Genomic DNA, 20,269 nt, shown 5'->3' with positions numbered 1-20,269 from the left:
ACAAAAAAAAAACTCTGAATGAAGTTTGAATGTCCTTAAATCCTAAAAGTGTCCTAAAATCCTCAAAATGTCCCTAAATCATAGAAATGTCCTAAAATCCTTGAAACATGCATGGGGCCACTGTGATTGGCCCCTGGCCTTCTGTGGCCCTCAGTTAAAGCCAGGTGAGTGTCCGTGCTCTAATGCCTCGTCTCCTTCGGTGTACTGTTGAAAAATTAAAAATAATTTTTGGGTTAATTATTAAAGATGTCCCCCGATGGACATTTATAAACTCCAGCGTGTCGTAAACTCATGCGACAGACACGTTTTGATGTTTTCGTGTCAGACAGACGTCACCACGGTTACAATCGTTCAAGTTCATATTTTATTTAACATAAATCATATTGCAGTCAATGTGAACAGCCGGGGTTTCAATATACACAATAGAATCCTAACATTTAAGCCCCGCCCACAATGAAAACCAAACCCCTCCCCCTCCCCATAAACCCTGCCCCCCCCCTCCCTCCAGCTAACACGACCCCCCCCCCGCACCCTCACCAGACACGACGATCCGCCCCCTGACACTGAGTGTGTGTGTGTGTGTGTGTGTGTTCATGTTTGTGTGATTCAGCAGCAAACTCCAGACTGACTCGTCTCACACCTGCAGTCATGTGACCACCTGCAGACTGACACGTCATTTTTAAGATGCTCCTATTGGGCCTAACAAGCCCCTCCCACACAGACACCATGACATCACCCTCTTGTTTTTAGATTTTTTTTAAGGCGCAACTTTTTCCACAATAGCAACAAGCCCCTCCCACCCTAATTCAGAAGCTCCTCCCCTCAGGCTGACATCATCACACCTCCAGCAGCTGACTAAAAATGGTTGCTATCTTTATTTGAGGGACTTTTTAAGGCGCATCTGCTCTTTGAACCCCGAAATATTGAGACTCAAAGCCCCACCCATTGTGGTTAGAAGCCCCTCCCCCCATTGTGGCGTCCTGCTGCATCAACTGATGAAACTATTGGCGAGGTGAGTTTGGAGTTTGCTGCCGTGTAAAAAACGAAACCAGCGGCAGCGTGGTGGTGGGGGGCGTGTCCTTCTGACCACCAGTCTGATGCAGGTCTCCTCACACACAAAATACAAAATAAAAGAAAATCATGTGGGTATCATCATCATCATCATCATCATCATCATTATCATTGACTCACCCGAGCAACATTCACTGACCACCTGCCTCCCCCCTCCTCCTCCCCCCTCCCCCCCTCGGCCGCCGCTCGCTGTCGGCCAACTTTTTGAGTCCAGTTCTGGTGCATGTTGTGTGTCGGCGTCGCCCCCTGTGGCGTGTAAACGGTTCAATGTTGCGTCTTGGAAGTAAAACAGAGAAATAAGGGGGGAGGAAGAGGGGGAGACGAAGGGAGGAGGGCAGGGGGGGAGGAGGGGAGGGAGGTGGCGTTTCTTCTTTTGTTTTAAAACAGAAAAGCGTCTTGTGGCGTGCTGCTTTCTGTCGCCGCAGCTCCTGCCTCTGCCAACGAGCAGGACCGAGGAGGGGGAGGAGGGGTGAGGCAGAGGGGGGAGGTGAGGAGTGTAGAGGGAGGTGGCGTTTCTTCTTTTGTTTTAAAACAGAAAAGCGTCTTGTGGCGTGCTGCTTTCTGTCGCCCCAGCTCCTGCCTCTGCCAACGAGCCGGACCCTGCTCAAACAGCCGCCGGTTCATCTGTAGGACCTCCGCCGCCTCCTTGTTCAACGGGTCCTCCGGGTTCGGCTCCTACGGGGGGGGGGGGGGGGGTTACAGGATTATTCAGTGCTGTTCATTTAATCATTTTACTGCACTCTACTGTTACTTTACTGCACTCTGCTGTTACTTTACTGCACTCTGCTGTTACTTTACTGCACTCTGCTGTGTTTCTTGTACAAGTGTTAAAGTGTGTATTTGCAGGTGTGTGTCTGCATGTGTGTGTTTGCAGGTGTGTGTATGTGCAGGTGTGTGTTTGCAGGTGTGTGTATGTGCAGGTGTGTGTTTGCAGGTGTGAGCGTGTTGAACTCACTAGAAATAGATACTGTAGACCGTAGATGATGGAGTTTATTGTCAACACGGGCTTCCAGTCCTCTCTGTGGAGATCAACAACAAAATGGTTAAAAAACACATTAGGACAGGACAGGTGCTGCATGCTTTATATGCAGGTTTAAGGTGGACTTAAGGTGGACTTAAGGTGGACTGGCATCAAGCCGGAGACTTTAAGAAGTGCTCCAAAAGAAGCATCAGCTTCTTATCTGACTCAGTGTCATTGAGTCGGATGTGATTAGAATCGATATTAAAATTACGATTATCAGTTAGTTTGCTGTGCATTTTTCCCCGTTCTGTGATAACATGTCATAATCCCTCCAGCTAATTTTCAGGTCATTTCCTCGTCACCTTTCACTAATATTTCACAGTTTGTGTGATATTTCTTTCTTTTGTGTGATCTTTCTGAAAATAAATAAGACTTTAGGATGTTTGTGAAGGTGTGCACAGACCTTAAGATATTTAGGCAGACGTTTCCTTCCAGGTCGATGTTGGGGTGATACACCATCGTGTCGCACTTTACCTTGGGAGGGTCGTGGGGGTAACCCTGTCCTACCTGAGACACAAACACACCTTTCCATCACCGATTCTGCCGAGGACGCACTAGGCGGGTTTCCATTAACCCTCAAATTGCACAAACTGAAATTGCAAAATACAAAATACGCCGGTATAATATCACTCGATGGAAACGCAGTCATCTCGCAATTGAATTTAATAGAAATTTTGAAAATATATCACTTAAGTTTTGTGCAAATCTGTGATGGAAATCAATCTCAGATTTGTACAAAACTGAACTGATATTTAGTAACGTGGGTTAAACTCAGTGTGGAGCTGAACGTGTTTCCACCGACTGATGTTCTGCGACTCTGGTGATAACATCCCAGTAACCATGGCGATGGATGTTCAAAACATTAGCAGCTTTATTTCTATTGCAGCCACCAAACCAGCCGTCATTATTTCCAATCCAAGGCCACGTAGGCGTGTTATGTAGCGATGATGGAAAAGCGACCGACAAGCACGTAGCCACGGCATCATGTGACCTAGAAAAGACGAAAAAGTGTTTCTGCTGCAGTTTGGACAAATATGACTTTTACAATCGCCTGAAATACCGCCTCATGGCAGCAGCAGAAAACTTTTTATCGATAAATGGGAGTTTTATCGAAATTGACGTGTTTCCAATAGGCGCAATTATATTCGCAATTTCAATTTGAGGGTTAATGGAAACTCGCCTGCTGTAAGACTTAAACATGAAGAGAGGACAGAGGACACAGTGGGGGACAGGTGTCTCTCACCTTAAAGCTGAAGACAAATTTCCCTCCTTTGTAAAAACCCTGCGAGAAAAACACACATCTTATAATCCTGATAAAACTTCACTGAAATGTGTGTTTTTTTCTGCAGGAATAGTGTGTTTCCTGGACAGGAAGTGAACGAACACACACACACACACACACACACACACACACACACACACACACACACACACACACACACACACACACACACCTCGTCTGGGTAGATGATGAGTCTGAAGTTGAGGAGGTCATCGTCATCGGGGAAGTTGATCTCACACGTCTTTGGCAGGTTCAACTCATTGATGTCTGAGACACAAACAGAGACACAGCGGACGTCTTCATTCAGCAGGGGACATCCGCTCAATTCTCAGACGTCTCAGACAAAAAAATCGGACACACTCGGGTCCCTCTGACCCTAATCTGAGCCCACACACCCCTCAACCCCAGCCCGTCATCCACCATCACCGTCTTAACCCTTTAAAAACCTGCATCGACGTCACTTTTATGCAATCGGTAGATTTAGAAAATTATTTTTGAAAAAGCTTAAAAAAAATGTCAGTGATTGTATATTTAAAAATTATTTTACAGAATTATTATAATATTTAATTAAGTTTAATTTTCTGGACTATTTTAGGGCATTTTTCCTTTATTCACAGGAGAGGCCTCAGGCACACACTACCTGAAATTAATTTAAATTTTTTAGAAACACAAGTTCCTCCTCATTGATTACATTTTTAAAGCCTGACCCATTTTGCAGCAGCCTGATCCTCCACATAAATAACAAACAGTCCCTAACCACCGAGGGAGGCCGGCGCGGCGACTCTGAGCACGCTCAGAACGCCATCCAGTCAAAGTCTGACTGAGGTGTTTACACGACGGAGGAAATCCACTTCCTGTCCAATTATCTGGGTGTTAGTCCGACTTCCAGAAATTCACTTTAGTCTGATTTCAGAGCGGCGATCATGTTTACGTGTATTTCAAAGCGTCCAGTTTTAGTCGCACTGACGCAATAATTCTCCTTTTTCTGTCAGTGAGTGTCCACTGTAGTCTGGACACCGTGTCTCTTAGTAGTTTTTCATGATTTCTCCCTAATAATTGGTCCAATCGAACTTGTTTTGACTCATAAGATTCTCCCGAAGAGACAATACGATAAAACGAGCCTGTGTGTGCGTGTATTGTGGCAGCGAAGCAATTTACCGCTATCAGCGTGTGAGGCTACGTGACAGAAAAACGTCAGCCCAACGGCTCTGTGTTGGGGCCCTCAGTCCTCAGTCTCACTGTCCCCCCACTGTGACGCCCCTGTGTCTGTCCCCGTCCACAGGGGGACACCACTGACCTCCAGTGTCAGTCCTCCTGTCTGCTTCTCCAAACTGACAGAGGATCAGAAACTTAGACGACCCCAAAAAAACTCCGAACTGTGCCTTTAATGAGAAATGTTGAAGGTGGAATGAGAAACACCAGTTAGCTGACACTGGTTAGCTGGTTAGCTGCCAGTTAAAGTGACTCCACTTAAATCTGAGCAAACGTGAACAAGTTTGAGCTGACACGGCGGTTAGCCGGCTAAAGCTACCTGCTGTGAGCCTAAAATTAACCCTCCAGGTGCGAGCCGCTCAGTCAGTCAGCTCCCAACATCTGCTTTATGTGTTTTTATCAGTTAGCCGCGTGCTAACAGTCTTAAGCTGCGCGCTAACGTATTTAGCTGCGTGCGTAACGCATTTACGCTACGCTAACGCTAACAGTCTTTCGCCGTGTGCTAATAGCCGTTAGCTGTGTGCTAACAGGTTAGCTTCTGACTGGGGTTTTGTTTTCGGATGTAGCAGCAGGCAGCTAGCAGCCGTTAGCTTCAGTTAGCCTGCTAGCTGTTAGCCTGTGTGAGTTTAATAATAAAACTGAGAGTGTTTGTGTCTCTGAGGTGGGGTCGGTGTCTCCCGGTGGTCTGTCGGTAACCGGGCCCGCTGACCGGCTCTCGGTGCCGTTAACTCGCCCACCTTTCTGTATCCGGAGCTGGGCCGCGCTCGCCTTCTTGCCCCCGGCTCCTGCTCTGTTTCCTCCGGCAGATTCCTCGTCTTTCTTCTGCTGCTTCAGGGAAAAGAGCTTAATCATCTTCAGCGGTTGATCTACGGACGCTGTACGGTGGGTCCCTGCGGGGTGTCGGGGTGTCCGGGCCGGCTGAGAGTCTGGCGGAGAGTCGGTTCAGTCCTAACGGCACCGTTATGTCGGCGGAGCCGGTGCGTCTCAACTAATCACACCGAGAGAGAAGCACCGGGCTGGGCTAACCGTCAGCTAACAGGAGGGAGGGGGTTAGGGACTGTTCGTCATTAGGCAGAAGAGGGAGGGGGTTAGGGACTGTTCGTTATTTACACTGTTCGTTGTTTATCAAAGGAGGGAGGAGGAGAGGCCAAAAACTTATTAAAAAAAAAACCCAAAAACGAATGTTTTCCTGTTAATTTTAAGTACATTGTGTGGTCTTTATACTCTGTTTTTCATTTTAAATTTATATATTGCTTCTATTTAAAAAAAAAAAAAAAAAAAAGTCTCACTATAACTAGTTACTACTTGTAGTCTTTGTTAATTATATGTGTGAATGTATTTGGCAATACAACCTGATTCTGATTACTTTTTTAAATAATGTTTTCTTTAAAATTGCCACAATTTTTAATACACCCCCCCCCCCTTAAAAATGTTACTTTAAAAATCCCCATTTAAAAAAATATCACCAAACTGTTATCTTGAAAAATTGCAGAAAGCCTTCAAAAAAATAATAATTATTTTAAAAACAACTGCCAAAATGTTGATTTTAAAATAATCACGAAAAAATGTGTAAAGAAAAAAATCACTACTTTTTTTTCTTTTTCTATTTTCTATGTTTTCTTTAAAAATCACCAGGAACTTTTCATGAGATAAAAAAAATCACCAAAATGTTTTCTTTAAAATTGCCATTTTTTTTCCAAGAAACAAAATATTGTCAAAAAAGAGTCACCATAATCTTTTAAGGAAAAAAATCGCCAAATGTTTCCTTAAAAAGTCACCAGAATCTTTTCAAGAAAAAAAATCTACAAATGTTTTCTTTAAAAATAGACCAAAAAAAAAAAATCCCTGTTATATTTTAATTAAAAATCACCATAAACTTGAGAGAAATCGCCCAAAATCTTTTCTCTAAAAAATCGCCAAAAATAAAAAGTCACCAAAATGTTTTAAAGACAAAAAGCGTAAATGTTTCCTTTAAAGGTTTTCAAAAACTTTTCAAGAAAAAAGAATTTAAAATCACCAAACTCCCCCTAAAATAAAAGCCAAAATATTTTGTTTAAAAATCACTAAAAAAAAATTCCTGAATTTTTTTTTTTTAAACACTGCTTAATTTTTTCAAGAAACAAATCCCTAAACTGTTTGAAGAAAAAAAAAAACAAAACATGAAATACCAAAAATTAAAAAATGCTTTAAAATGTTTTCTTTTAAAAAATGACCAAAACCTTTCATAAAGAAAAACAAAATCACTGGATTTTTTTCTTTAAAAATGACATAAAAACAATTTAAAGAAAAAATAAATTGCCAAACTGTTTAAAGATTTCCAAAAAGCCATAAAGTTTCCTTTAAATTGTATTTAAAAAATCAAGATGTAATTGCTTAAATGTTTTCTTTAAAAAAAAAATCACCAAAAATAACATATATTCAAGATTTTTTTTAAAGAAAATATGCCTTCCAAACTTATGCACCCACAGGTTTGGAGGGCATTTGAAGTTGAACACCTCTCCCCTTTAGTCAAAATAAAACACACAAGTATCTCCACAGGGCCTAAAAAATAAATGACATGCCCCCCTTTTACACCCCCTGTCCTCTCATAAATAACAAACAGTCCCTTAATGAATTGTGTTATTATTAATGTTTTGACAACATTGTTCACCGGCTATTCCTGCCAATAAAGCATATTGAAACTGAAAAAAATGAAATTGAAAATTAAGGGGGGGGGGGGGGGGGGGGAGGACAGAGAGAGAGAGAGGGAGAGAGAGGGAGGAGGGGGGAGTGAATGGGCTCGGTTCAGGCAGCAGCAGCACTGCACCCTTCACTTTATCGATATATCGATCAGTTTGGAGACATTTAGCCCCTCAGCGGGTCCGGTAGTGAGGCTAGCCCGGGAGCTAGCCGGAACACTGGAGGCTAACACCGATGGGACGCGTGTGAAGCAGCCCGGGAGAAGCAGCAGCCTGGCGGAAAGAAAGAAACAAGGAAGCGGACGGCTAGCTGCGCTGGAGCTAACGTTGGCTAACTGTTGGCTAATATTATTTCTAATGAGAAACCGAGGAGTATGCGACCTGAACCGAAGAGGTGAGTGTCTGCGGGCGTGTTTGTGTGTGCGCGAGGCCGGTCCACGGAGCTCCGTGTGCCCGCTGCGAGGCTCCGCCGAGGCGGACAGATAATGAAAGAGGAAGCATACTGCAGCTAGCACGCTGCTAACATGTTAGCCACCGTAACACCTCAGCTCCCGGGGGGATGGGGACGGATAGAGTCATTTCACATGATGTGATGTTTAATTAACAACACACCTGACCCGCACACACGATTACAGGTGTTTCTGCGCTGTCTCGCGCTCATTAAATGTATGTTACTGTGACGCGCTAACGCTGTTAGCCGTTAGCGGCTAATCTCGCAAGTGGAGCCAGATGCGCATCTTCATTATTGTTGGCTGCTAACTTCTGCTAGCTGCTGAGAGGTGTTTGACCAGATAACATGAAATAATGTTTTATCGATCATCAGAGCGGGCGTCCAGGTGTTGCAGCTGCACGAGGACACACATAATTACACAGAAAATCAGATTTATGTGAACACACACACACACGCACACACACACACTGTTTTTTATGCTCGTGTTCTGACACAGAAACACATGCAGTTGGAACAGGATTATTATGGACACAACATAATGTTTTCTGCAAATATAAATAAGAAGAAAATGAAATAATGATTTTTAATAATAATGTAAAAAAGATTAAATATTCACTGTAAAAAAATTGCCAGGAAATTTTAACAAAAAAAATCACTAAATAAATTAAAGAAAAAAAAAACTCACCTAAATGTTTTCTTACAAAATCACCCACAATTTAAGAGAAAAAATCGCCCAAAATTTCCTGTGAAAGTAAAAATGTTATCAAAATATTTTCTCAAAAAATCGCCAGAATATTTTCAAAGAATAAAAAAAAAATCATGACAAAATTTTTTTTAAAAAACTAACAAAACCTCAAAATGTTTTCTATAAAATTGCTAAAAAATTAGAGAAAAAGACTTACAGCTGAAACAAGGACAAGACAGGATTATTATGGACACACGTATATAAAAAATGATATATTTATCTCAATATTGTATAAAAAATAGCAGCTGAAAAATAACATTGACCTGGAAATAAAACCAAGTATACAAGTCACATGTTCTGTAGGTTGTAAACTACACAAATACTGCAAATTAATATAGATGTATATATATATATATATATGGACTTTATTACAATACATGTATGTAAATGTTTGTATACTCCTTATCCAGCATGTTGAATTTACAGTCAGTGACAGATGATATAAAATAATGTTTTATAGATCAGAGGAGACATCCAATGTTACACCTGCACAAATACACATGCACAATAAAATCACAAATCAGATTTATTGGCTCAGTATGTGAACACACTCATATAAGGAACTGACTCTGGTTTTAATTATTGCTCTCGTGTTTTGACACAGAAACAGACTCACAGCTAAAATAGGGACAACAAAACTGATGAAATTAAAGTAAAGAATAGGTCAGACTACTGGGGGAAAAATATGTTTATCTAAATATTATATAACAATATAATAATAATAGTACATTTTATTTGTGGGTGCCTTTCAGAGCGCTTAAGGACACCTAACAGGAACACAACAGAAAAACTACAAGGCTGAAAAGCACCAATGACCAACACTGAAATGAAAATAAAACATTAATATACCAGTCACATGTTCTGTAAACTGCACAAACACGACAGATAAATAAATACTGAATGGAAATATATGGGCTGGGTTGCAGCTTGTGCACAACCAATATTATCATTATTCTTTAGTCATGTTGCAGTATTATTTCAATTTTTAATGTGTTGCAATATATATAAATACCTTAAAAATTTGCATTTTATCTTCAGTCAAAGCTCGCAGCAACATATTACATATATTTTGACAGCGTTTTATAGCCTAGCGATTAATTGATTAAATTTTGCATGTTCGATTAAATTCTTAACAACTGATTAATTGATCATCGATTAATTGTAATCATACCTAGTGTTTTTTTTTTTTTTAATGTTAGACTTAAATGAAAAATGAGTTTCTCAAAGATGTTCAGTTTACTGAGACAGAAAACACAGTGCAGCTTTAAAAATACTTTGATTACAATGAGTCCGTTTATCAAAGTGGATTTCATCAATATTCCAAAAACTGACTGATCATCATCATCATCGCAGCCCTTTACCCAAAGAAAGATGGCAGCCAGACGAGGAAGCGGCTCCCGTTCAGGCCGTGGAGTCGGTCAGCTTCCTCCCGGCAGCAGCAGCAGCATGTTTTCACTTTTATTACGGCGTCACGATTCATCTCAGATCCAAAGACACAAACGCTAAGGGTCGACAGGTCATTGGTCTGGGCGATTATCGGGACTGATACTTCTGCTGATTATCTGTATCGGCGTTTCATTTTAATGAGCGCCAATAAAATTAATTAATGAAAAAGTGTGCACATTTTTCTCAACTAGCACCAGGTAAGACAGTCTGCTGTACCTGCAGAGAAAGTCTGGGAGGAAGTTTTACATCGTAAAACCTTGGGGAGCCGTTTGTATTTATTCACTTTTTATTTAAATTTTCACGGAACTTTATGAAAAATGTTGCAGGGGACTTATTTGCAAAAAACATTTTAACAGAGTTTTGTGTTTAATTTAGTTCAAAATTCAAAGTTTTGACTGAAATATTTTCATTGTTATTGCAAATGCATATCGGCTCCAAATATCGGTCGACCCCTAACAAACGCGGACCCACGTGTGTTAATGTCTGCGTGCATGTTGTCTCTGTGTCTGCAGCTGACTTGTTGGGTGTGATGTCGGGCAGTAAGGCGCTGGGCGGGGGGGGCTGGCGGGGGGGGCGAGGCGCAGGCGGACGCGGTGCCGGCGCTGCCAGGCCTGCATGAGGACCGAGTGCGGAGAGTGTCACTTCTGCAAGGACATGAAGAAGTTCGGAGGGCCCGGCCGCATGAAGCAGTCCTGCCTCCTCAGACAGTGCACGGCGGTGAGACACGCACGCACGCACACACACACACACACCGCACGCACACACACACACACACACACACACACACACACACACACACACACACACACACACACACACACAGCTTCCAGCTTTAGCACCGTTTCTCTTTTCTGTGTGTGTTTGATCAAAAACACACTCGAACTGATCCAAACGTTGTCGTGTGACTCTGAACTGACTGAGCTGGTTTTAACTCTTTCAAAACCTGGAGAGACATCAGTTTTCTTCTTTCAGCATCTTTTCACAATTATTTAACCCTTTGAACTCTAAGCATATTGGTGTGATATCTATCAAAAACAACAAAACAGGAAATGAGCAACTTTTGTTCTGGAAATTGCAAAAAAAATTAGTAGATTTAGATTTTTTCTAGGAAAAGAAGAAAAAGGGAAAAATATATTTTTAATTCTTATAATTACATATTCAAATTATTTTTTAATGGTAGGCAAAATGAAGAGGGGAAAAAGAAAAAAAATGTAATAATCATATTTCCAAATTTAAATTTATGTTACAGAATTATACTTTTTAAAGCGCTTTTTTCTTTTTTTTTCCGTCTAATTTTCAGGTAATTTTCAGTCATCTTTTGCTAATTTTGGGGTCATTTCTTCTTTTGTTGTGGATTACCTTTTTCCTTTGATTTTAAAGACATCAAGACAGGGTTAAACCACACATTTGCATGAAGAGCTCACACACACAAACACGCGCACACACACACACACACACACACACACACACAAAAACTGAAGTTTACATGTATGGAAAGGACTTTAGCCTCCGTGTCACGCAGAGAGAAGCGCGTGTGAACGTCGGGGCTGCGTTCAGCTCCAACTAAACGCAGCAAAACGTTTATTCAAAGAAAATAGTGCTTGTTGCTTCTGGAGCCGCCATTACTGATCTGCAGGCGGCGGCTGCGTCATCAACCCCAACACAGTCCCTGATTGGCTGCTTATGTCATCAACTACGATGCCGCTCCCTGATTGGCTGTGATTGATCCGGACTGATACACAGAGAGAGAAACTGAGGTTTTAGACGAGAACGGCTCGACCAAAAACTGAAAAGTCTTTCCTTTGCAGTTATAAAAATCTGCGTTCATATGAAACACCGTGAGAGCGATCCTCGTGTACACGGATCCACAAAATGACACACCATAGAAGAAGACCACACGCCTGCACATAAAGGCGTTCTTCTACAGAGCGGCGACTATAAACAAACAAGACGACGATGGCGAACGCACGAGAACCAACAGCATTAACAACCTCAGCAGAGGCGGCACAAACAGCTCAGCAGGCCGCCATTGTTGTTATTGTTGCCCGCCTGCTCGCTGTGGCTGTTTGTTGAAACGTGATGCGTGAAGAGACGTCACCGTCCTCACAGGATCATCGCCAGTTTCCACGGCGACAGAAGGGGTGGCGTTTCAAATGATTACACTCTGGAACCCACCTTCAAAAGTTTGTGTTTTCAGGCCCCCGAAACGCCGTTGTCATCGAAAGGACGGACTAAACCGTGACAAAAGTTTCATGAGTCAAGAACCGTTGACGTGGAAACGGGTCCCTAAATAATGAGCTGACATCATCGGGACGGTCTCAGCAGGATAATGTTTGTGCTTTAAATACAAATTTAAGTTTTTTATCACATTGATGCAGAAATCATCAACAGCTGCAGACAGATGTCACACACACACACACACACACACACACACACACACACACACTCACACACACACACACACACACCACACACAGGAACACAGGAACACACACACACACACACACACACACACACACACACACACACACTCACACACTCACACAGGAACACACACACACTTAACACACACAGCACTCTCACACACACACACACATCACACACTCTCACACTCTGACATGTTAACATGCAGCCAGCACACATTTACATGTTGACATGATCCACACTCTCTCTCTCTCTCTCTCTCACACACACACACACACACACACACACACACACACACACAGTCAGAACGTCGTTTTCAAACACTGAAGGTGTGATTTTTTTAAAAAGATTTTTTTTTGTCAATTCTTCAAATAGCATCAGCAGGCGACGATGCTGGGTTTCCGTGGCAACCAGAGATGGTTGCTGGCGCTCTGAGCGAGAAAGAGTTGGCTTTGATCCATCACACACACACACACACACACACACACACACACACACACACACACACACACACACACAGGTTTAGCCAGTTGATCTTCATATTATTTCTTTTGGAGGTTTATTTATTTATTTGTTTGTTTATTTGTGGTTGTGGAGGGAAGACAGGGAGGAGATGATGGAGGTGGAGGAGGAGGTGGCGCCCCCTTTTGGTGCTGCTTGGTATTGCAGCCAAAAAACCTTTTTTCCTCACAGACTTCCATTAAAACAGACATCTGTCAAACTGTTGACAGGACATGTCCAATTGCAAATTAAAATGTCCTGTCCATCTATGTCCACCTGTCTGACTTGCTTGTCTGTGTCCAGCCCGTCTTACCTCACACGGCGGTGTGTTTTGCGTGCGGCGAGGCGGGGAAGGAGGACACAGTGGACTCAGAGGAGGAGAAGTTCAGCCTGTCTCTGATGGAGTGCACCATCTGTAACGAGATCATCCACCCCAGCTGTCTCAAGGTCAGTTAATCACATATCAGGTGTCTCAAGGTCCGTTTATCACCAATGTCAGGTGTCTCAAGGTCTGTTTATCACCAATATCAGCTGTCTCAAAGTCAGTTTATCACCAATATCAGCTGTCTCAAGGTCTGTTTATCACCAATATCAGCTGTCTCAAGGTCCGTTTATCACCAATATTAGGTGTTTCAAGGTCAGTTTATCACCAATCAGCTGTCTCAAGGTCAGTTTATCACCAATATCAGCTGTCTCAAAGTCATTTAACACCAATATCAGCTGTCTCAAGGTCCATTTTATCACCAATGTCAGGTGTCTCAAGGTCCATTTATCACAAATATCAGTGTCTCAGGTCAGTTTATCACCAATATCAGTGTTCAAGGTCAGTTTATCACCAATATCAGCTGTCTCAAGGTCCGTTTATCACCAATATCAGCTGTCTCAAGTCCGTTTATCACCAATATCAGCTGTCTCAAGGTCAGTTTATCACCAATATCAGCTGTCTCAAGGTCAGTTTATCACCAATATCAGCTGTCTCAAGGTCAGTTTATCACCAATATCAGCTGTCTCAAAGTCAGTTTATCACCAATATCAGCTGTCTCAAGGTCCGTTTATCACCAATATCAGCTGTCTCAAGGTCCGTTTATCACAAATATCAGCTGTCTCAATGTCAGTTTATCACCAATATCAGCTGTCTCTGGTTCCGTTTATCACCAACATCAGCTGTCTCAAGGTCAGTTTATCACCAACATCAGCTGTCTCAAGGTCAGTTTATCACCAATATCAGCTGTCTCAGGTTCCATTGATCACCAATATCAGTGTTTTTATTGTTTTTATCGTCAATATCAGCTGTTTTAGTCATTTTTATCACCAATATCCGCTGTTTTAATTGTTTTTAATCACTAATATCAACTGTTTAGTTGTTTTTATCACTAATATCAGCCTACAGTACACTGAGTGTGTTTATGTGTCCTCAGATGGGCAAAGCCGAAGGAATCATCAACGATGAGATCCCAAACTGCTGGGAGTGTCCAAAGTGCCACAAGGAGGGCAAAACCAGTAAGGTAAGAGTCACACCAGAAAGGCTCTGCGCAAAGAAAATGTGATAATATTAATAATAATAATAATGATAATAATAGTGATTATAGACGTTGTTTGTTTAGCACTTTGAAAAACACAGGTCCACGGTGCTTTACAATGAAGTAAAACACATTTAACACACAGAGATTAAACAAACTAAGAGCCATGAAACATGAAAACCTTATAAAACATGATGTATATATATATATATATATATATATATATATATATATATAAACTCCAGGCGTATCTGCCCGACTGGTGCATTGAAAACGACGATTTTACACAGTTGTATCAAAGTCTCGCGTCTTCCTCCTGCCGTTGGTGATCAGGTGATCACGTCAGTAACGGTCTGTATTAAATGTTTGCGTCCAGGACCAGGCGGACGGCTCTGGGAAACGCCGGCTGGATAACGGGGAGGTGGGCCGCTGGAAGCTCACAGATGACCCGCCCCCAAAGAAGAAAGCCCCGCCCTCCCTGGAGGAGGGGGGGCGGACGGACGGGGGACACAAGAGGAAGAAGGAGAAGGAGCTGCCTCCGGACAGCGGGCCCAAGAAGAAGGTGCAGTGTTAACCAATCACAGAGCAGATCTGACAGGATGTTCATGTGTCCCGCTCTGACTGACCGTCTGTCTCTACTTCCTGTTTCTCTCTCAGATGAAAGGCGGCCACGAAAAACGCCTCAAAAAGGTATCAAGTCTCTGTTATTATTATTTCAGTGTTTTTTTATTATTTAGTTTACAGTGACCCCAAAAAAGTAAAAAAAAAACACTTTACACTTGAAAAACCAACAATAATTTCAGTTTTTACAGTTTCTGGCTGTGATAAATGGGGCCTTTTTGTTGATTTTATATTTTGTAGAAATTTGTTTTTTCCTTAATTCTTGAATATGTTTTTTTCTTTAAAAAGTTTGGTAAAAAAAAAATTTCATGAGAAAAATTTGCGAGTTTTGTTCAATAAAAAAGTTTCTTTTTTGAGGGTGATATATATTTTTCTAGAATTTTAGAATTGCCAAAATATTTTTTGTTTTTTTAAAAATCACTAATAATGTTAAAACTGAAAAAAAGCCCCCAAAATTTATAAACAAAAAAAATGTCCAAAATGTTCAAAGAAAAACAAAATTGCCAAAACAAAATTAAAGAAAAAACTAATTCACCAAAAATGTTTAATTTGTAGTCCTGCTCTGAATTCATTCTTTTCTCAATCGAATACATTCACAAAGCTGTTACATAGTAATGAAAAGAACAATAAGGAGTATTGATGGATGCATGAGCTTTAAAATTTGCCTCAAAGTCCTGGAAAAGTCCTGGAAAGTTATTGTTGAAATGTGCTCAGTCACTAAAGAAAAACTATCTGACCTTAAAGAAAAAGTGTGTTTGCAGCTCGCTCCCTCCGGACTTTAGCTCGCTCGTTACTTTCCGCACTGATGTTTCTCTTCTCGTCACCTGAGAGAAACCGAACATCAGAGCGAACTCACTCACTGACGTCGCCATTTCAACGCGATGAATCAGCTGAAGGACGGTCGGACGGTGCAGGACACACCGCAGAAACGACGGCGACAGGCGGTCACCGCCTGGTGTGTCAGGGCCGCCACAGACGACCGAGACGGTCTCCGTTTTAAAGTGACGACCTGCTGATCAGCTGACGCTTTCTTTTTCTCCTTCAGAAACCCAAACAGGAGGCCCTGGAGTCCAACGGTCCCACCTCCTCAGCTGCAGGAGGAGCAGGAGGACTGCAGGGCTCCTCCACTTCCTCCTCCTCTTCCTCGCAGCCCGGGGGAGGAGGAGGAGGCGGAGGAGGAGCAGGGGGGACGTCGAGTGCAGACCAGCGCTCCCACCACCGAGAGAAACTGGAGCGCTTCAAGAGGATGTGTCTGCTGGAACGCCGGCCCGAGTCCTCCTCCTCCTCCTCCTCCAGCTCCGAGTCCGACTCCGAGTCTGACTCCGACGACTCCCTGAGGGGGGAGCAGGCCGGAGGAGGCTCCTCGCCTTCGTCTTCCTCCCCTGCCCCGCCTCCTCCCGTGGTCTACGGCAACAGCAGCGGTGGGCGTGCGGAGCGAGAGAGGAGTCGCAGCGAGCGGGAGAGAGAGAGCGGGAGAGGGAGCGCCGCCTGGCGGAGCTGGGCTTCAGCGCCAGCGAGGAGTCGGAGGGGGAGGCGGGGAGGGGGGAAGAGGAGGTGCGGGAGGAGGAGCAGGGAGGGGGGGAGAAGGCTCGGCGGAGAGGAGGAGGAGAGGCGGGGCTACCTCCGCGGGGACGGAAAGGAGGACTGCTGGACGGGGAGGATGAGGACACGCCCACCTCCGACAGGACCAGGAAAAACTCCGCCTCCCTTCCCCCGCCCTCTCCCCTCTCCTCCAATCAGATGCCTCCGTCCTCACAGCACGACAGCTTCACGGGGAAGCAGCGCAGCAACGGGCAGGAGGCGCGCAACGGGCGGACACGAGGAGGGACGGGTGGGGGAGGAGGAGGGAGGGAGGGAGGGAGGGAGAAGGAGAACGCCAGCGGCGTTCTGACCAATCACAGACACAGCGGAGGAGGTGGGGGCGGGACCAAAGGAAGCGGAAGCCGCGGCAACAAGATCCGCAACAGTAAGAGCCAGACGTCCAGGAACAGCACCTCCTCGTCCTCCTCCTCCATCCCCACCTCCAACGGGGGAGGAGGGGGGGGAGGCGGTCTCATGATGTCAGCCATGGCGGCGTCCCCCTGCTCGCAGCCGTCCCGCCTCGCCCCGCGCTCTCAGATGATGAAGCGCAGCCCGCCGGCCGTGCCCTCGCCGCCGCGGCCCATTCAGATGGAGAGGCACCTGGTGCGCCCCCCCCACCTGCCCCGAGCCCAGCTGCCTCCCGCTGGACTCCGGCTCCTCCCACATCATGACCCGCGACGTGTGGCTGCGAGTCTTCACGCACCTGAGCCAAAGGGAGCTGTGCGTCTGCATGAGGGTGTGTCGCACCTGGAGCCGCTGGTGAGTGACATCACAGTGACATCACTCTGACATCACAAGTTTGTCCTTTAAAAGGAAAAAATGTTAAAATGTTTGAAGACATTTGTCAAATTGTTTCTGTAAAAATTGTCCAAATTTTTTCTTATTAAAAAAACCACAAGAAGTTTTCAAGAAAAATAAATGGCCAAAATTTGTCCTTTGAGGGCAACATTTTTGAGAGAAAACGTGCCGTCCATGTTCACTCAACAAATTGTCTTTGTTTTAAAATAGAAAAACAAAATCCGGCTGTTTACAGTCGTACGCCACCCTCCAAAATAAAAACATCCGTCAAATGATTCGACATACCTTCACCTTTTTGTACCTTTTCCCCCCTCATAAATAACAAACAGTCCCTAAGTCATATTTGAATATTCAGTTCTTATCCTGTTCACTGTTTTTTAAATAATACATATTTAAGTCCTGGAAAAGTCCTGGAAAAATCCTGGAAAAGTGTGAGAGTCCTGTATGGATCGTAAACTCTTTATCAGAATCAGAATCAGAATCAGAAAAAGATTTATTGCCAGGTATAGTTAACACAATACGAGGAATTTGTTCTGGTGGGTTGGTGCAACATAAATATAGAAAAAACCCCAAAAAAACCAGATGAAATAGAAGATACAAATATAAAATATAAAATATAAAAAGTACGAGTCTAGCAGTGCAAAACAAAACAAGTAACACAAGTAACAGTGTAACAGTGCAAGAAACAGAACCATGGAATTAAAGTTATATACAAGAATGTTTGGAGTGCAGATATATACTGATATTTATTTATACAGGTTTATTATAAAACAGCTCATGAACTCAGCTGAGAAATATAAACATTAGAAACCTCAGCTCTCCTCTTTATTGTCATGTGTTTATAGGTGAGCCCCGCCCCCTCCAATATGGCGGGGACACCGGCGTGTTTACGCCTGTCTCTCTGTCCATCTGTCTCTCTGTGTCTCTGTCTCGGTGAGGTCTCCCGCTGAGTCTCTGCTTTCTTCTTCAGGTGTTGTGATAAGCGTCTGTGGACTCAGATCGACCTGAGCCGGCAGCGCTCCATCACCCCGCCCATGCTGAGTGGTATCATCCGCCGCCAGCCCGTCTCCCTCAACCTGGGATATACCAACATCTCCAAGAAGCAGCTCATGTGGCTCATCAACCGCCTGCAAGGTGCCGCCGCACTTCCTGCTCACCTGTGTGACTCCTGTTTACGCTCAGTCTCCTCTTCAGATGCTCTGAACCCATCGGCTCAGTCCTCGTCTCACCTGTCTGTCTCACCTGTCCCGTCTTACTTGTCTGTCTCACCTGTTTTGCTTACCTGTCTTTCTCACCTATCTTTCTCACTTGTCCATCTCACCTGTCCTGTCTCACCTGCCCGTCTTTCTTGTCCCGTCTCACTTGCCCGTCTCACCTGTCCGTCTCACCTGTCCTTTCTCGCTTGTCCTGTCTCACCTGTCCTGTCTCACCTGTCCCGTCTGCAGGTCTGCTGGAGCTGAATGTTTCGGGGTGTCCGTGGCCGGCCGTCTCTGCTCTGTGTCAGGCCATCTGTCCCTGTCTGAAGCTGCTGGACCTAAGCAGAGTGGAGGACCTCAAAGACTCACACCTGAGGGAGCTACTGGCCCCGCCCCCTGACACCAGGACAGGTGAGACACACCTGAGAGCAACGCACGCACTGTCACAGAGCATCAGGAGCTAAATATTCCTCTCGGTGTGATTTCTTTTGAAAATACAGGACAAAACTTAATGAACAACTTGGCATGAAAAGTCCTGCAAAACGCTAAAAATGAGTAAACGGTGACCCAAACGAATAAGACCTAATTCGATATTGGATAATAGATTATTTTTAGCGTGTTTTTAAGGTCATTTTCTTTTCTTTTTTTCTTTATTTTTAATTTCAGGTCATTTTCTTGTAACCTTTTACTGATTTCTTGTTGGTGTTTTTTTTTTGCTTATTTTCATGTAATTGTCATCTTATGTTTTTACTGATTTCTTGTTGATATTTTTTGCTTATTTTCAGGTCATTTTCTCGTAACTTCTTTTTATTAATTTTTATGGCTATTTTGTATTAAATTGCTTGTCGCCCTTTTTCCATGTTTTTGAATGAAATCAGGCCAGTTTGCTCTGGTTTCAGGGGGTAGACCCGTCTGTGTTCTCTGCTCTCTGATTGGTCGAGCAGCTCAGGTCATTAACTGTTCTGTGTTCTCTGCTCTCTGATTGGTCGAGCAGCTCAGGTCATTAACTGGTCTGTGTTCTCTGCTCTCTGATTGGTCGAGCAGCTCAGGTCATTAACTGGTCTGTGTTCTCTGCTCTCTGATTGGTCGAGCAGCTCATGGTGAAACCAGAGTGGGGCGTTTCCAGAATGTGACGGAGCTGCGATTGGCCGGTCTTGAGCTGACGGACGCCTCGTCTCGTCTGTTGGTGCGTTACGTCCCTCACCTGAGCAGGTTGGACCTGAGCCACAGTGCGAACATCACTGACCAGACGGTGCACACCCTCACCTCCCCCATCTCCCCCCTGAGAGAGAGCCTCACCCACATCAACCTGGCAGGTAAACACACACACACGTCACAACATCGATCCCCTCTCAGCTGGTCGACTGTTTTAAACGTTAAATCCGCCAACTTTTCACTGTCGTTGCCATTTTCAACTCGAACTGTAAACAAACATCGTTAAACACTGCGGGTCCGACTGACGTTTCTGTTGAGCTTTCTACCGACTCGTTGCAATTTCCTGAAGCTTATCCCACAGCGTTTCCGCCTGCGTTTGAGCTGCTAAAATGTTTTTTTTTTTTTTTTTTTTTTACTGGACCACAGCTTAGATTCTGCGACCAAAATGTGTGTGTGTGTGTGTGTGTGTGTGTCTGTGTCTGTGTGTGCGCGTTTCTGGTTGTGTGGAGGTGACGGCGCAGTGTGTGTGTGTGTGTGTGTGTGTGTGTGTGTGTGTGTGTGTGTGTG

At 43.9% G+C, this 20,269-nt stretch overlaps 2 protein-coding genes across 2 annotated transcripts in view; one reads left to right on the top strand and one right to left on the bottom strand.

Annotated features, from left to right (window-relative positions):
* Positions 1 to 1,449: 1,449 nt before the first annotated feature.
* Positions 1,450 to 5,638, bottom strand: ube2m (ubiquitin conjugating enzyme E2 M). The gene is made up of 6 exons (XM_042505220.1): positions 5,324 to 5,638; positions 3,547 to 3,641; positions 3,336 to 3,374; positions 2,496 to 2,599; positions 2,027 to 2,090; positions 1,450 to 1,746 (listed from the first exon to the last, which is right to left on the bottom strand). The coding sequence occupies exons 1-6, from the start codon at positions 5,436 to 5,438 to the stop codon at positions 1,450 to 1,452; spliced, it is 714 nt and encodes a 237-aa protein (XP_042361154.1). The 5' UTR covers positions 5,439 to 5,638.
* A 4,797-nt stretch (positions 5,639 to 10,435) lies between these two features.
* The window catches only part of LOC121956915 (F-box/LRR-repeat protein 19-like), an 11,435-nt gene continuing 1,601 nt past the window's right edge, over positions 10,436 to 20,269 (top strand). The window contains 12 exon segments of the mRNA XM_042505354.1: positions 10,436 to 10,468; positions 10,471 to 10,623; positions 13,135 to 13,278; positions 14,250 to 14,336; positions 14,728 to 14,913; positions 15,009 to 15,041; positions 16,018 to 16,431; positions 16,434 to 17,161; positions 17,163 to 17,312; positions 18,322 to 18,485; positions 18,797 to 18,958; positions 19,642 to 19,863. Of these exon segments, the coding sequence (XP_042361288.1) occupies positions 10,436 to 10,468; positions 10,471 to 10,623; positions 13,135 to 13,278; positions 14,250 to 14,336; positions 14,728 to 14,913; positions 15,009 to 15,041; positions 16,018 to 16,431; positions 16,434 to 17,161; positions 17,163 to 17,312; positions 18,322 to 18,485; positions 18,797 to 18,958; positions 19,642 to 19,863 (2,476 nt within the window).

Source organism: Plectropomus leopardus, chromosome 17, assembly GCF_008729295.1.
Source record: "Plectropomus leopardus isolate mb chromosome 17, YSFRI_Pleo_2.0, whole genome shotgun sequence".
NCBI classification, from domain to species: domain Eukaryota; kingdom Metazoa; phylum Chordata; class Actinopteri; order Perciformes; family Serranidae; genus Plectropomus; species Plectropomus leopardus.
The sequence above is the reverse complement of the archived record's forward strand: the minus strand, read 5'-3'. Positions and strand labels throughout refer to the sequence as shown.

Coding starts and splice junctions, on each gene's coding strand:
- ube2m (XM_042505220.1), bottom strand. CDS start 5,438: ATGATTAAGCTCTTTTCCCTGAAGCAGCAGAAGAAAGACGAGGAATCT. Junction 3,642..5,323: donor CCAGCTCCGGATACAGAAAG/GTGGGCGAGTTA, acceptor TTTGTGTCTCAG/ACATCAATGAGTTGAACCTG. Junction 2,600..3,335: donor AATTTGTCTTCAGCTTTAAG/GTGAGAGACACC, acceptor TTTGTGTCTCAG/GTAGGACAGGGTTACCCCCA.